Source organism: Thalia democratica, chromosome 7 (genome assembly GCF_965202585.1).
Source record: "Thalia democratica chromosome 7, ktThaDemo2.hap1.1, whole genome shotgun sequence".
In the NCBI taxonomy this organism is placed as follows: Eukaryota; Metazoa; Chordata; class Thaliacea; order Salpida; family Salpidae; genus Thalia; species Thalia democratica.
Window position 1 is genome coordinate 40715200 of NC_139171.1, and position 17765 is coordinate 40732964.

General features: G+C 25.9%; 1 protein-coding gene across 1 annotated transcript; it reads left to right on the forward strand.

Annotated features, from left to right (window-relative positions):
* Positions 1–5900: 5900 nt before the first annotated feature.
* On the forward strand, positions 5901–12412 carry LOC145840960 (uncharacterized). Its single transcript, XM_082948317.1, has 5 exons — positions 5901–6028; positions 7733–7890; positions 9578–9604; positions 10058–10128; positions 12010–12412. Exons 1-4 carry the CDS (start codon positions 5929–5931, stop codon positions 10115–10117), a joined length of 345 nt encoding a protein of 114 aa, XP_082804443.1. The 5' UTR covers positions 5901–5928; the 3' UTR covers positions 10118–10128; positions 12010–12412.
* The last annotated feature ends 5353 nt before the right edge of the window (positions 12413–17765 follow it).

Below are 17765 nucleotides of genomic sequence, written 5' to 3' on the forward strand. Positions count from 1 at the left end.
AATAACTGACTAATTGTAAAATTATACAAAATGTTGAGTAATGAATTTATTTACATAAAAGTAAACATACAAAACTTTAGAGTAATAACACAATAAAAAGATAAATAATAACAGATTTGAGCCGTTCACAGCGCGCAAACTAAACAACAATGAGCCATTTCTAAACGTTGTCTACAAACAACTTCATTATTTTGGCTGAATTGTAATAGTGAAAATTACGAGATCGATTTCGTAACACTATTTAGTAGTGATCTTTTTGGATTTGGCTGAATCTCAATTTAGGAGTTTGGATTCGGCCGAGTCCGAACATTTTAATAATTGGAATCTGAAAGATTTAATCTGCGTGTTATGTGAATACAATATAAGTAAATAAATAATAATTACATAACATTTTAATACTTATTTCGTAAAAATGATAAGAACAATATTTTTAACGTTTTAGTAAATAAATACATTTTTATTTTAAGAATATTTTTTTTTTAAGCTAACACAAAAAAACGAATGTCTTGCTGGAAAAAAAAGTTAAGCTACATACACAAGACTTAGTTTCAATAATTTGATGGCCATGCAAGTAACATTAACAATTAAATTGTACTTTTGTTATGCAAAATAAATAAGTTATAGACTTTAATAAATGCTAAAAAGCAGAAAACAAGTCACAAAAAAAGTTTAAACATTTTACGTTAGTTCTTATTGTGACCATAAACGAATTGGAACATAAACTTTTGCTAGTGTTCATTTTACAAAACAAAGTGCAATTGAAAAAATATGGAGCCTAAATAAATTGAAATGTAATACCAACTTTAGTAAAGGCCTAAAAAAGAATAAGAATTACAAGAATAATAAAAAGTTTTTGATTTCCACTTAGGATTACACTTTTACTATAACAAAAAAGAAATGTTGATTAACCTAAGCAACTGTTTAAACATATAAAACGAACTACAATCGCAAAATATGTCTCTGTTATACTACAAAAGGCTATTCTTGTTTTTTTAAGTTGTGATAGAGAAATAAAAGTTTTACGCCTTGGAAGCAATCGATTGCGCTTCTTCTCGCACAAATTCCCAGCTTCAAAAAATAATCTTTCAGGAAACACAGAAGATGGTGGTACAGCACAATATTTCCTTGCAAAACTGGCAAGATGTGGGTATTTTGTCTTGTTAAAGTTCCACCAGTTTAAGACTTTATCCTCTTCAGTTTCTGCATTGAAATTTTCTGTAGTAAAAACCCTTTGTTTCTGCTTTAATTTCTTCACCAATAGAATCCTTAAAGCTTTTAACTCTGTCTCTCCATTTGAAAAAATTAAAACATGATCGCAATACAAAATTCATAGCAGTCTGATTATTTAGTTAAACGAGTTTCTGAATGATATAGCTTCAGAAGTTGATGTTAGCAGCAACATTAGCCTCTTCGCAGATGACGAAAAAAAAAATTACCAATTGAACACAACTTTACAATACTCTTAGATAAAATTTACGATTAGCTAAAAAAACAAATTAAACTAAAACCCTAGTAAATGTCAAGTTCTAAATATTAAAAAAAAACACTACTATCTCTACTTTTGACTTTAAAACAAACAATATCAACTTACCTTCAACTAAAGTGTTTAAAGATCTTTGAATTTTTATTGCTAAAAATTTTAAATGAAATCACCATATTAATTACGTTTACCGAATTGCATCAACTACATCTTTTTAAGATTTAAAGAGCTTTCAGTGTCCGGATATAAACATCCTTAATAAGGTTTTTTCTCATTTAAACTCGTCCTAAGTTGAAACATAACACACCAATCTGGTCTACATAATTAAAAAAAGATATTAACCATATAGAATCTGTTCAAAAAAAGTATACCATATTAGTCTTGAACCGCTGCAATATTTCTGATATGTCTTACCTTGACAGACTATCTAAACTTAATACTTAATCATTAGAACACACGAAACTTGAATTTGATCAATATTTTTTTTATTAGTTAACGGTGAAGCTACAATTAAAATACAGTTAATTTTTGAACCTTATAAAACTAATTACTTACTGATAGAAATGCAAACATGATTTCAATGATGAGGCTTGGCATAATTCTTTTTTTTTATCGGTCAGTTGAAATATGAAACAAACTTCCAAATGAATTGATTAGCTTCTCGAAAAAATTTAAAGAATTTCGATCAAAGTTAAAAAAGATTTATTTGAATTAAATTTTTGTTAGTAAAATTACTAAGTAATTCAAATCAACCGTTGATTTAATTTTAATATTTAGCTAAGTTTATAGTTTAATTTTATTAGCAGCACCTTTACTCTATTAATGATGAGTCCTTTTCAGTTGTGTTCAATGACTATTCATCTGGCCAGTCAATTGTTAATTTACTTGGAGCGTAAAGTTTTTACTTTTGTTGTTAGTCAATGCATTTAAATATTTGATGTTGATCGTTCTACATCAAAGCGTAAATAAGTAAGTTTGTGGTTAAAATTTTGCTTTTTATGTTAACCTATATATATTATATCAAATTTTGTTTTTATCTGTGTTTTAATCTATAAACTTTTTGTTTTTATTTTATTTATTCTTTATGTGTCTTTCAGTTTAAGCGGTCTAGGTTTTGATGCCTAGGTCCGTCATATGGACAATAAACTTGTAATCGTATAGTAAAATATATAAAAAGGCGTAGTTGTTGATTAGTATATTAAAATTTAAAACAAACTAGAACAATTTACTTACACTTAAAGTTTTTTTAAATCTTAGTTTCTAAATAAGTCAAACTTTTTGTCCCTGGTATGAATCTTTTATAAAAAAATTTATTCTATATTTTCGTTAGTTTCTTTCTAACATTAAATTTTACTGTTTAAGATTTTTAATCTTTGATTTTTGCCTTAAACATAAGTATGTTATATAATTTTAGTTTTCGGTTTCTTTTTATGTTACAAATTTGGTACTATCTAAAAAACTTTTGATCGGCCTGCATGCAAAAATGTCATCGTGCCAAAATATTGCTGTGCAAAAATGTCACCGTAAAAATGTGACGTTTTGCAAAAGTATCGTTGTGCAAAATGCTGCCGTGAAAAATTGTCATTGTGAAAAATGTCGCCGTGTAAAGATAACGCCGTGCACAAGTGACGCCAAGCAAAAATGACCCTGCGTGCAAAAGAGTCGCCGTGCAAAATGTCCCTTCGTGTTAAAGTGACGCCGTGCAAAAGTGACGCCATGCAAAAGTGACGCTCGTGCAAAAGTGTCCCGTTCCCACTTAATTGATTTTAAGGTTCGTGACTAAGTAAAAATTTCAAAAAAGAGCACTTTCGAAATTGCTCACTTTTTGATTTATAAAATGATCAATACTAGTATAGTTCAATGCAACAAAAAGTGTTAAAACCCCAAACGTATTTATTGTAAGCTACTGTGCTTATGCATTTAATTTTTTATACCAATCTTAATCCTATCTAAAATGATACCAGTATTAAGGTTTTGTTGATGAAATAGTCAATTTTTATTTCAAGATAAAAAATACTTAAGATGAATCAATATTCTTTATAATTGAAATTATTTGAAAGAAAATGCTATCTAACTTGATCATTCAAAAAAGATAAAGAGATCAACTAGTAGTAAATTTAAGTTGTATGTTTTGTTTATTAAATAGACTTTTTTGAATTAGTTGCAAACATTGAAAAGTTTGAACTTTAAAATTTAAATTTCTACGTTTGAAAAGTTTTAAACCTTAATCTTTGATTGAAATTTTAGAAAATCTAAGAACTGTCCACCTATTTTGAATTTTTTTTGGGAAGTTTAAAAACTGGCTTGTTTTTATATTCTAAATGAATTAATTTAGTTTTAACTTTCTTGATATTTTGTTGTAAATAACTTATTTTCTACTAATTTTTATACTTTAGTGATTGTTATTTTCTAGTAGAACTTTTCATTTCATGGCTAGATTTACTTAAATATAACAAAGTTTGTTTTTCATAGCCTTATGTAATATATTTAAAGTCTTGTTCTTAGTGGTTTTAAAAAAAATTAAATATATATTAAAACTAAAATCATTGGTTGCCAATATCTTAGCAAAACTGTGCATAGTGAACTAATGATAAAAATGTTCACAGTAAATTGTGAATAGACTTTTCCTTGTCTTGGATACATTTTAGTTTAAACTTCTTTACCACTTAAAAAAACTTTTTAAGCTTTAGTTGTTTTAAGTGCACAACATTTTAAATCTGGTCACTAACTAAGAAAAATAGAATTAGACTGACTATGCATGTAATTAAACATTTGTGATATCTAATACTTTCCTATGCACACTATTTTGCACAAGGAAAATAAAGACTTAGTGATTAAATTTTTTTTGCAACTATTGATTAAAAGCAATTTATATGTTTTCCTTAAAAAGTTACCACCTTGCATTGAACTAACCAACTTTTATCAAAACTGTACAAAATATGCATGATTATCAAACCCTCAAGCTAGTTTGACATTTCTAAAAAAAATCTTGATTGATTTTGATAGACTTTAAATGAATTTAATTTTGATATTTTTATGTTTAAACAGATTCATATATTTGTTTTTCATGCATTATGTTTTTTGCCTTACCTTTAGCTCTAGTTAAAAATAACAAATATATTTTTCATAGCCTTTTATAAAAAGACACATCATTGTCAAAGCATATATTTACAGACCTAGCCTGCTCATAGGGCTTTAAAAATAAAGTAATTAAAGCCAAAGACATAAGTTCTAAGGCAGCTCAAGATATTTTGGTTTTTTTCTAACTCAGGCTGACTCAAAATAGTTTTATTTTTTATAAAAAACTCAAGTTAGTATTTTTCTTTGTGAGATTGGTTTTTTCAATAAGCTTCGAATAAGATTTAGTTGAATTAGTTTGAGTTTTTCGTTATTTTTAAACTAGTTTTGATGAAGAATTGTATTTTTAAAAATTTTGAAAAGTTAAATTTTTTTCGAAGAATTTTTTAAATCTTAGGATGACTTGGGATAGTTAAGGTCACTCAGAACAGTTTGTATCAGTCAAAGTTCGTATTTTACAACTATTTATTCAAGAAATTCTTCTTAAGATTTCAAAAACAAATAAGAACTATTTTTGAAAAACATGATGTAAAAATAATACCAGCATATACAACCAAAATTTCTTAATATTTAAACATTAAAAGCAAGTTTTTGAAATACTTTATTAGTATAGTCCTACATTAGGGAGACATCGTGTCAAATGTTGAAAAGAGTTGCTGACCCCACAAAGGAAAGAACAAACGCAGTGCTATTTTTGAGCATTTGCACCATTGTATACAATATCAAAACTCCAATATTAATAATAGTTTAAAAGTCCTTAAAAGGTTTGCCCGAAGTGAGCTTAATAGTTTAGAATCAATGCTCATTGAAAAAGAAAAACCAACACTAAACACGTAAGTTTCTAGAAATTAAAATATAGCCCTACTAAAAATTTATTAACTTAATTATCATTATCAATTTTTGTTTTACTAGAACAAAACTTTTTTTTTATTAATTTTTACAACTACATAATAAATATTTAAATTCTTGTATCAATCTTAGAAACTGTTTTACAATTAATTTAATATTTGAAAAAGAATCAAGTAGATTAGAAAAACTTTAAGCTTTACAAGTTATTGAAAATTAAAAATATATTTTTGCACTTAGCAAAAACTTTACAAGTGGTACTTAAATGGTAAAGAACATTTTCTCAAAATATTTAGTTATTAGCTCAAAAATTAAAAAAGTTGATAGATTTTTATTTAGTTTTTAAATCTGAGAAAACTTGCTATGGACAGGGTAAAATTAAATACAAGCTATTTAAGTGTTTCTATCTAACTATTAGTAAGCTTAGTTAAGTTTAGTATTTTAAATAGTTTTCTTCTCAACAAAAAAATTTTAACTAAGTTTTCAAACAGTTTATTTTAAAGTTTTGTAAAAAGGTTCAAAAAATGGTTCGAAAAAAGCAATCGCAGAAAAATAAAACAAAGAAGCTCACTAAAAAAGAACAAGCTTTAATGAAAATTATACATAAAAGTATGAAAGCTCAAGGTAGTTTTTTTAATGATGCAGTTTTATAAAACTATTTAAATTTAGTTAAGTTATATTTTTTTTTTACTTAGTACAATATTTTAAAGTTGTATAGATAGATATAAAATAAATAACAGCAAAACTATTCAAATATTAAAATCTTATTACAGTATACTACCGCTTAAGTACGCACTTTTTTTGGTACGCATCACGCCTTAAGTACGCACTTATCCAGAAAGACAAAGTAAAGGATGTTATACTAGAACTTATAAAAAATTCCAGTTTTTTTGCCTAAATTTTCAATCATCAAGTTTTTCCAGATTATTTTATGTTTCCAGGTAGCATGGCCAACCTGCTGAGTTAGCCTGAGACTTTCACAACTTTTAAACTAGGGTGAGTAATCCTGAGTAGTCTAAAGTAACCTGAGATTGTGACAGTCCTGTTATTAAATGTTAATAAACTAAATACTTATGTAGTGGTTGCAGAAAAATAAAAAGAATAATGATATTTGAGCTGTAATGCTAAAAAATAAATAAATATAGAAGACAAAGTTCAAAAAACCTACAAATACAAAATAGTTAAGTCATAAATTAATTTAAATGTACATACATTGATGTTTTGAAAATGTTTGGTAAACACAATGTAGTTTGGTACTTTTCCTCGAACAAAACAAAATGTAGCTTAATATTTTTTTTTAAATCATTGACTGACATTGACTTTCTATATTAAATGTATGTATTAATTATGTAGAAACTTTTTATAAAATAAAATAAATCATTTTAAAATTTATAAAAAAAATTTAAAAATTAGAATTATGTATTAAATGTTATTTAAAATAAAAAAACTTGTTTGTTTGGCTTAAATATTTGGTGGCTAGTTGTAAGAAAGAAAACAAACAACTAAATTTCATATTATACTATGTCGTCAAAAAGTACGCACTACCCGTGCTAAGTACGCACTTTTTGGTCGGGTTCAATTTGCGTACTTAAGCGGTAGTGTACTGTACTTGTTTTAAGTAACACACATATTATCTAAATAAAACTTATTATATAAAATATTTTAAAGCTAACTAACTATCCAAATGTGGTTTTACATTGTACCATTGAAAAAAAACTGTTGTAAATTTTCTAAAAAAATGTGAATATATTTTAATTTTAAATACTTAATGTAGAATTAATTATATTCTTTATTAAGTATATATACTTATAACTAAAGTACTTTTGTTTTGTTATTATTATACATTTGTAATCTTTACATCTACACTTGTATAGTTTTGAAAATAAGTTATAAACAAAGTTCCATAAAAATTATTTAGATTGATATAAAGTTATAAATTTTCTATTGTTATGCTAATAAAATAATGAATTATCTAGACTAACTCTGATTTACCATATTATAAACTCTTCTATAGTTATGAACTATAAAATTTGGTTAAAAAATCATAAAAATGTCTCAATTCTTAAAAGAAACGCACTAATAAAGAGAACTTTAAAAATTTTAAAATTCAGCTTAATCAAATAAATTTTGAATTATAAAAATTATTTTAACAAACAAAAGATCTCTTTCTAAGTGTTTTGTTTCAAGTATTCAGACAGTTTTTTCAATGATTGTTTAAGCAAAATTTATTTTTCAATATATCTGAAGCTACCCAAGTTTTCTTTTAAAAAAGGCAGACTAAATACATAATTCTCATCATAGTTATGAATTAATATGAAAAATGTGTAGTTGAGGAGCAGAAAGAACTGTACAACAATCAAATAACTGAAACATTGAAAGAGCTTGATCATTTAAAAGAAACAATTTTATTGAACATACCTGATCATTATGCTAATGTTAAAGTGGGTGATCTGTGCATGTATGCTGGTGACCATCCTATATCAAGTGTTAGTTGTTATTTAAAACAAATTACAATATATATCAAAACTAATAATATAGGAGCTAAATTAAGTTTCTGTATAATAATTGGTTTAATAGATAGATGTTTTTAAATAAAAGTCTTCTATATTTTATAGTAAAAAGTTAAAGCTTTCAAAGGCTAAGTAGCATTATGTTCTTATAATATAAATTTTTTTATTAATGTCCAGCTGTATAGTTTGAATAAAATGTGCTGTCTTTTAAATCTATTTATTAAGGCCATAGGGGGGGTTCAACATTTTTTTTACAAAAATAAACTTGGGCATTTATATGAAAGCTTAAAGTACAAACTACAAGCCAGTTTTTATAGAATTCAAAAATATTATTTAACTTTAGAGATATTCATTTTTTTTGTAAAAATTTTCCAATATAACCGTATGGACTGCAAATTTTTCGGGGTCAATTTTCTCGGAAATTTTAAAATTCACTAAAAATCTATCTCCTCCTTCATTTTTCAAGCAATCTTCTTCAAATTTTCAGGAAACGTTCCTTATAATTAAAGGAAAAAATGCTACTTTAGAATTTTAGTAATTTAAAAAAATAAAAATTTTATCATAAAAATTAAAAAAAAAGTGTTTTTTTTATTCAAAAAAAAAATATTTTTACAATTTTTTTTTCAATTCCAAACTAAGGTTTTTTTGTTATTGTATAAAGATTAGACTGTAAAAGTTTGAAGAAGATTGCTTGAAAAATGTAGGAGGAGATAGATTTTAAATGAAATAGTCTTTTTTTGCTGTTTTAGTTTTCCCTACCCATAGAGAATCTTTTATACGGCCCGACTTTGACTGTTCATAGCTCAAAAAATAAATTGAATTTTTTAAAACAATAAAAAACATCTTGAAGCTTAAAAAAAACTCTATAAAATAAGATCAACTTGTAAAAAACATGGCCTATGGCCTTAAAGTCTAAAACATTATTTTCCAAAAACCCGAGACCTAGTTTGTTTTACATAATATTAGTTTTGTTTTAGCCAATAAAAAAGATTAAAGTTATACAAACTATTATTTATATAGAAAAAGTTTAAACATAAATTAAAAAAAAATTATATATAATAATAAATTCTCATTTCGTTTTGAAAATATAATTAGTTTTCTAAGAAGAATCCTCTACTAAGTTTAGTCCAACTTTTTATTGTCAATTGTCAAAAAAAAAAATTACTTCATTCTATTTTTTCTTTTGGTTTAGGGTCTAAAACTTTCAAAGTCTATAATTTAGATTGTTTAACAAGGTGAAAAACGTTGGTTTTATTGGAAAATCTTAAGTTTTACTATGGTTTATCAAAACTTTATTTTTAGATAAAAAATGCCTTTTTTCAAAACAGAAACATTTCTAAGTTTTTTTTAAATTTGTTTATATTAAGTTGTTTGAAAGTTTCTGAGATAGACTTTTGGAATATTGTTTTTTTAAATACTTAATTTTAATGTATTTTGTTTTACTTAAATGAAAATACTGTTCAACTTTCCACCAATCTCCCTTATGCCTTAAAAACTACTTTTATTTGTTAAGGTGTAAAAATGTCTGATTAAGAAGATAAAGATTATCAATTTAAACTTATTTCTTAACAAAAAAAAGATTTCTCTATCACCTTAACTAGTCTAGTAGCTTTAATATTTATTTCACTTGTTTTTTTATTAACATTGACCATTTTTATTTCAGATTATAAACGTAGGAAACGAGTCAATGGTAAGTTACAGTACATTTATTTAAATAGTATTAATTAAAGTTTTCAATTTTTTTTTAGACCTTTTTTGATTAGAGAGTTATACAAATAACTAATTTTTTTTTACATCAGGTTCAATTGAGTATTTTATAATATTATCGGTATATGTTTTATTCTCTTGTATTTTATTATTTTTACGTTTATAAAATAAAAAAAATATAAACTTCCATATAGTATAAAAGTAATATTATATTGCAAAATCTTAACAAATAGTTTTATTAAGTGTTGTTGCATTAAATTTAAAAACGGTTGTAGTATATGTTTTATTTTACTTAATATTTATAAAATCTGTGAAACTATTTCATAGTCTTAAGTATTATCTTGTTTTTTGAACAGTTAGTTTTAATTTAAGAACAGTTTTTTAGCTAGGATGTATTTAGTTTTATTTAAACTTAAAATTTTTTTTTTGCTTGAAGAGTGCTGATGGTGAAGAATTTGTGAAGAGAATAAGCAATTATCTTACTAAATCACAATGAGAACTGAACAGGTTTTATACTTATGTAGTATATAAGACCAAGATATTTCACTTAATGAGTTTGAATTGAACCAAACTAAAATCTTACAAAAAGTAACAGTATAGTTTTTTTAATTGATTTAAAAATTGGTGATACTAGATAATTTGGTCAAAAATGCTATGAATGAGTTAATAATTAGCTATTGTTACAAAAATGAAAAGTTTTTAGTATATCTTAATTATAACTTAATTTAGTTTTTATTTTTTAATCTCTTCTTAAATTTAAAAAAGTAGTAGTAGTAGCTGTTATATTCAGCCCTAACATATAAAAAGGCTATTTAGTAATCGGGGTTGCCAAAAAACTGTAAATACCTGGAATTTGACAGCTTAAGCAAAAAAATTAAAACAAAACTTGTAGTCGAAAAATTTAGAAACAAATTAGAATTTTGAAAAAAATTACAATAAACAACTGGCAAAATATGGAATTTTTAACAGTTTTCACATGTAAAATAACAAAATTTTGACTAAATAAGTTAAGTCTATTACAATTTTTATTTTATATTATTTATTTTTTTTTTGTTTTACAACGCATTTAAAGTAGCATTACAGTATCTTTTCACTACTATATTCCATTTAAGACCTTAAATAAAATTTTATTATTAAATTAGACTAAAAAAAAAGTTTCTAAAACCTGAAAGAATTTTCGAAAACTTGGAAAAAAATTTCAATAAACCTTTAGCAACCCTGTATAATGCTGTATAGAAATAGTCTTGATTAGTTTTTGCAACTTTTTAATAAAACATATAACTATTACAATTTTATGCATCAAACTTAATAGTGTTACTTTTCATACCTAATATCCAATTTTAAACTATAGTAAAGCTCTAAAATAAGTTTCTTTAAAAATAGTTTTATAAATATCAAGTTTTTTACTCATACTTATGAAAAAAATTGTTTACTTTGTCAAAGTTAAACTAATTTTTTCTTAAAGTGTTTTTTTTCTCTGCCCATAAGAAACTATTTATCTCCTTAAACAACTACAGTGCGTCCTCTGTTATCCGGCTATGTTGGGCAAGCTTTTTTTTTATAAAAGGCCAGATGAGCCTTTGGCTGAATATTTTTTTTCCTTAATCTTCCTCAGTAATATTATACAATGCAAATAATAAAACGTACACTTTATTATCTGTTAATTTGTTTTATTTTTCTTCAACGAACCAAACAATTAAAGCAGACAAAAATAAACAAAACTTTGTAAGTTTAAAATTAATTCAACGAAAACAAATTACATCGTCAACAGTTAAATTAATATAGGAACTCTTTCTAAAAAAATAAAGAACGGAGATTTGTTTGGCATAACTTTCTTGTTTATTAGCATATAAGTCACGGAATCGTATAAGTTGTGAAACACTTTCTGGTGTGCTTTCTGTTTTTTTTTGTTTCATCCTGCCGGTTGTGTACTTATGCTAAGGTATATCCTGACAACATTACAACCAGGTTTCATCGCAATTAGAAATTTGATGTTTGGAATAGCCCTCGGTTCAATATTCTTATTTTTGTTTAGCGCTAAAAATATGAATTTTAACATCAAGTTTAATTTTTTAAGAATTATCACGTTATTATAAACTGCAAATTGAAATGTTATTGAACTTAAATTAAATATGTATTTCTAGAAAAGCATTGATTTTAGCTGAAGTAAATAAATCTACTTATCGACTAAAATAGGCCGGATAAGTGAGGAAGCACTGTACTAGTTTTCTAGTTCTATTAAGTTGATTAGAATTCAAATTATAAACATCTACATGGTTTTATAACAAAAATTGCTTTTATGGAAATGTTTTATTTGGAAATTTCAAATAGTTTAAATTATTTATAGAATATAGTGTTTCCTACATGATAATAATACATTATTTTCAGAAAACTCTGTTTGAAATATGTTATCGAGATGGAATCTTAAATGCCTAAACATTATTAGCTTTCTTTTTACATATGTCTTTCCATAAACATCTAAGGTATACTTGATGTAATTTTTGATGTTTTATTTTGTATACTACTTCTTTCTTGTGCTTTTCATTCAATATTTTTGGTTTTCCATTTTTTACTTAAGTTAAAAATTTTAAGTAAAGCTTTATTAAAGCAACTTATACAGCAGTTATCTATGATTTTTTTATGATAATTATATAAAAGATTTAAAACATAGTATGTTAAGCTCTAAAATGTATTTTACAAAATATAGTTTTAATTAACACTGCTTCACTGAGTTTTAAGTTTTTTTTGAAATAAAGTTACTTTTTTGACATAATTTTCTTAACTTGATAAAAATAAAACATTAAATTGATACTTACAGGGTTGCTATTAATTACATTAATTTATCTGAACTTTTAAGCTTCTGTGTTAATATTATTTATGAACCTGAAATTGAGATTTGTTAGCAAAAAATTATCTATAAAGCTTTAAAGAAATAGTTAGCGTATTTAAAATATTTATAAGTTATGTTTGTATATTTAGAGGTTTGAAGGGTGACATGAAAATTCAAATTCGGACAATTTAAAAATCTTTAAAAAATATTTAAAGCACAATATCTCAAAACAATTAAATTAATTATAAAAAAAAAAGCATATATAGATCTTATTAAAACCTACAAGCCACTTTTTCTTTTTTGCAAAATCTTAAATTTTTTTAAACTTATTTTAAAATACCTAAAATAACTATGTATTTTACTTTATTTAAGCCATATCTCAAAAAATATTTAGTGTTTTGCAAAAAAAAAAAATGGCTGGTAGATATTAATAGGACCAACATTTTTTTTTTAGAAAAATATGCATGACTTTTTTAGTTGTGGTCCTTTCTATTTGTTTATAAGAATTTGAATAGTCGTGCACCCGATTTGAAGGCTAACATATAAATAGAAATTGAGAGCAATTCTATGACATAAGAAAAAATATGTTTTGTTAAATTTTGAAATTACATTAGGTTTTAGAAAATTAATAATACAACTATAAAAAGTTTTATAGCATTAGCCATACAAGTTTGTACACATACGCATTTGAAATTAATTTTTATTAATTAATATGTTAAGTGGATCAATAGTTTAATTGTAAAAAGTTAATTGTCGTAGGAGCTAAATATAATGTCTTTTATCGAATATACAGAGTAAAACTTCAAGTTTATTAATTCGAACTAGTTAATATATAACCACTGAAATAATATAAGTACCAAAAAACCAATTTCAGTAACTGTATAATATTTTTTACAAATAATTTCTTGAATCTAAAATAGTTTGCAAATAAAAATTAAGATTTTCTATATATATATATATATAAAACCGAAAAACAACAAAACATGCCATTTATGTTACTTGGAAAAGTACGAAATTAAAAAAGACTTATCATTAAAGAAAAGAAAGGCAACGACCCTGCCTCCATAATCAAAACATGTATTTTAAAAGAACAAAAACCACTAATTAATAAAAAAATTAACAATAAAAGAAAAACAAGAACAAACAAATCAATATAAGCTTTAATCAATATAAGCTTCATAATTAAGAATAAGTACATATTACAGTAGTAGATAGTTAATATCTTTGAATTAATCTAACTTTTCAACCGAAGTTGTGTGACTACCATTGGAAAAGAATTACTTTGCTGGAATTGATCAGTTTAGAATACGCTTAAACTGTAGTTAATCAGATGGAAGTTAAAATTTCAACAAAAACTTAGACGGAAACTAATAGCATGGTAGATAACTAAAGTAGAAAAATCGGGTAGGAAATAATTTTGATGAAAATTGAACACGGACTGGAAATGAGCAGGAAATATGTAGGTACAGTGTTTCCTCACTAATCCGGCCATGTTGAGCAAGCTTTTTTTGTAAATAAGGCCGGATAAGTCTTTGGTTGGATAAGAAAAAAATAATGGTTTTTTAAGTAATCTACTTTATTTATTTTATGAAATGCATATGATAAAACGTACAACAAATTTTAATTTAGTTTATTTTTACTTTCTTCAACGAACCAAATAAATAAAAGAGACCAAAACAAACAAAACGACACTTTTATAAAGTTTGAAACTAATTTAGTGAAAACAAATTACACCGTAAACAGTTTAAATAATATCAGAATTCTTTAAAAAACAAAAGGACGGGATTTTGTTTGACATAGCTTTCTCGTTTCTTAGAATAAAACTCACGTAATTTGATAAGTTGTGACACACTTTATGTTGCGACTTCTGGTTGACAACAACGAATAGCTAAGTAATAAACCATTTTCTGCATGGCTTCAGCGTGAAATATTGGAAAATTAGATGATTGGGAAACAACCTTACTAGTTAACAAAAAAAGGTAACGAAACCTATTGTTTTATATTTGCAACAAGTGAGCCACTTATTTCTCGGCTGTCTTTTCTTCATAGAAGCAATAAACTTGAAGTATAGTCTGTAAAAAATAAAACAAAGTTAGATCTACTCTGTTTACCAAGCATATAATAAGCCTATACCTTTTAATCTGTTTGGATAGAGCTTAAAATCAATTCGACTTTAAAAGCACGCCTTTTTTTGCTTAGTTCAATTTTTACAACATTGTACTTCGTTACCAATGCAAAATTCAAAACAAGAAATACTGAAAAACTTTCTAGTACAAATTACTTAGCTTCGTTAGAAAAAAAGTGACACAATTTATATCGCTTAATTATTCGCATCTTCTGGCTTATGTCAAAAACTACGAACTTCTTAGAATGCCATTTATCTCAGATGGTTCTTTTAAGTAATCAGAGAGCTTTCTCCCTTTACTACTTGGTTTGACGTATTTTGTTTGTTAACAGGGGGAGCTCATCCACTGATAGTTATCTGATTATTTCATAACTTTTACACAAGGTAATGCTGGTATTTTACAGCAGCGTAATTTAGTGCACAACGGACTTATGCCGTATAAACTTTTCAGAAACTTTAATACGCTTTTGTTTTCTATTGCCCTGTAAAACCTAATTCTGTCTGATCCAAGATATTTCAGGTATTTAAGAATGATAAAGGAAAAAAAGTACATGATAGCACAGTTGCGATATTTTAGTCAGCTAAATGCCAGACGTATTTGACATACACGTACAATGTACATAAACATGTAAATTAAAAATTTCTGCTTGATAGTAATAGTTTTTAGATACCTGTTATAATTTACAGAAGCGATGTTTCCCTTAGTATCTTTCAGAATTAGAAGTAAGGCTCTGTTTTAAATTTTTTGATATGCATTAAAATCATAAAACCTAGTTGAATAAAAGTGGACACCTTCTTGCTAACTACCTAATACCGAACATTAAATTAAAAGAGTAAAACAGTATTAAATAAAACTGTAGTAAAGTAAAATTGTAAAAAATATTAATAAAAATGACATTTTTACATTCCGACGATGCTGTTCCAGTTTAGACTTCTAGTTTGTTTTCTGTATAGTGGAAATATTCATTGTTGAGCTTTTGTATAAGAATTATTAAACGCAGCCTATTCAATATACTTATTTTTCTTTTGTTTATATACCATATGTTATACCAAAGATTGAAAAATAAACCCAGTTAGTTTTGGTTGTTTAACTTAATTTCTTTTGACGAAAGACTAAAGTTAATAACTTAACGGTTAAGTACTTTTAATATCAACAAGTACAGTCTAACTAGAGCTGTGTTTTAACTATTCAGTTATTTCATTATTGCTAGAACTACTGGACGAGATTAAAGAACCTTCAATTCGTTGCCATTTATACAAAAACGACAGCAACTTGATAAAAAGAAGTTTTTTGTATTTTAATCAGTTTTTAACGACAATATTTTTTTAGTTTAAGCTTAAAAACAATTTATTAAGTCATTATTCTTTTTTAGGATTTAATCTAACAAACACACAGTCTGTAGAATAATACTTGTCAAAACAAAGACTTTCAAAAAATATTTTCAAAAACTTTTCTAAAATAACCTTTATGATACTATTTGAATATTTTTTTGATAACCTATGTCCATTAACATATTTACTAGAAAATTAAAAATTACTTTAATAAAAATCTAAATCTTGTTTATTGAAATAAAGTTTAAAAAAATACTTTCAATACTTTAATATTAACTCGAGGTAAATTACCAACGGTTTAGTTAGTTGGTTAAATTTTATACATCAATTACTAAACAATAATTCTGATTATTGTTGATAAAGAAAATTAAGTTACAACTTGTTTTTTATGTTTGGTCAATACTATTTGATAAACGACAAAAATAAAGCGCTCAAAATATACGGTCCTAGGACTCGGTGCACAAAAAACATTTCGATTATTAAATCGAACAGCACTTGGATACCTTTAATGTCTTGTCCTGGACATCACAAAAGAAGGAAACCGCTCAATTCCCACCTGCGCACAATTCCCGATCAAATCCAAGAACCGCTTTCCGACCAAGAGTAAGGATTAGGGGCATTACTTTAAGTAGAAAAAAATAAAGAAGAAAAAAATAATGGGGTGGGAGTTGTGCGGGTGAGAATTGATCGCGGATGGGAGTTGTAAGTATACCATAAAAGAAATACTCACTTATAAAATTTTTAGTTCAACAAATTGATACTTAAAAACAGGACAGTAGTGCACTTAAAAAACCAAATAAAGTCTTAAAAATAACTATTTGAATCAGGGTTTCCCAAAGTGGGCCATATGGCCCTTTTTGAGGCCATTTCAGAAGTTTAGGGGGCTCTAAGCTGCAAAGGGGCCAACGACAGGGGGCATGAGTAATTAAGGGGCCATGAGGCCTTTGTTTAAAACTTGCTTAGCTAATCTGCAGTTGATGATCAAGAACAAAAAAAAAGGTCTTAGGTCTTTGTATTTATGGGTAGTTATGAAACTTAAACTGAATCGGCTATTCTTAACCTTTTTTCATATTTTACTCTTTTATTAAAGGTAATTAACAAATTTTCCAATAATCTTTACACTAGATAGAATGGTAATTTCTGAAGTTTAGGGGACCATAAGCTGTAAACGGGGAGGGGGCATGAGGCCATAAGTTGAAAATTACTCTAGATAGTTTTGAATTTATGATTAATAGCAGAAAAAAAGGTGTAAGGCGTACTTATGGGTAGTTTTAAAACTTACACCAGATAATCTGAATTAAACTCAGAAGTTTAGGGGCTATCAGCTTTAAAAAAAGCTCAAAATATTTGGTCTTAGGACCTGGTGCACGAAAAAACCTTTCGTTTATCGAGGCGCACACTACTTGAATACCTTTTAACGTCTTGTCCAGGACAAAAAGGTGCATGAGGCCATAATTTGAAACTTACAATGGATATTCTGGAGTTGATGATGAAGAGCATAAAAAAGGTCTTAGATGTAATTAAAGGTAGTTTTTTTGAGAAATCTTATCGGAGAGGAAGGCTGTAGCATTTTTCTAATTTATTCTACGGCGGCCTTATAAAATAAAGTTTGCTAAACCTTGATTTAAATAGAGCTAAAATCATTTATTTTATTTCGAACTATGAAAATGTTTTTCTTCGTAATAAATTTAAGCAACTAAGATAAAACTAACAGTAAATTCAGCAATTTAATTTTATCTTAAGTTTAAAGCTATATTTATACCAGAGGTCGGCAAACTACTGACCATACTACATAGGCCGTATTATAAACTTTATTCAAACTAGTTTTAACTTAACGTTTCTGTTTTGTTTATGTTT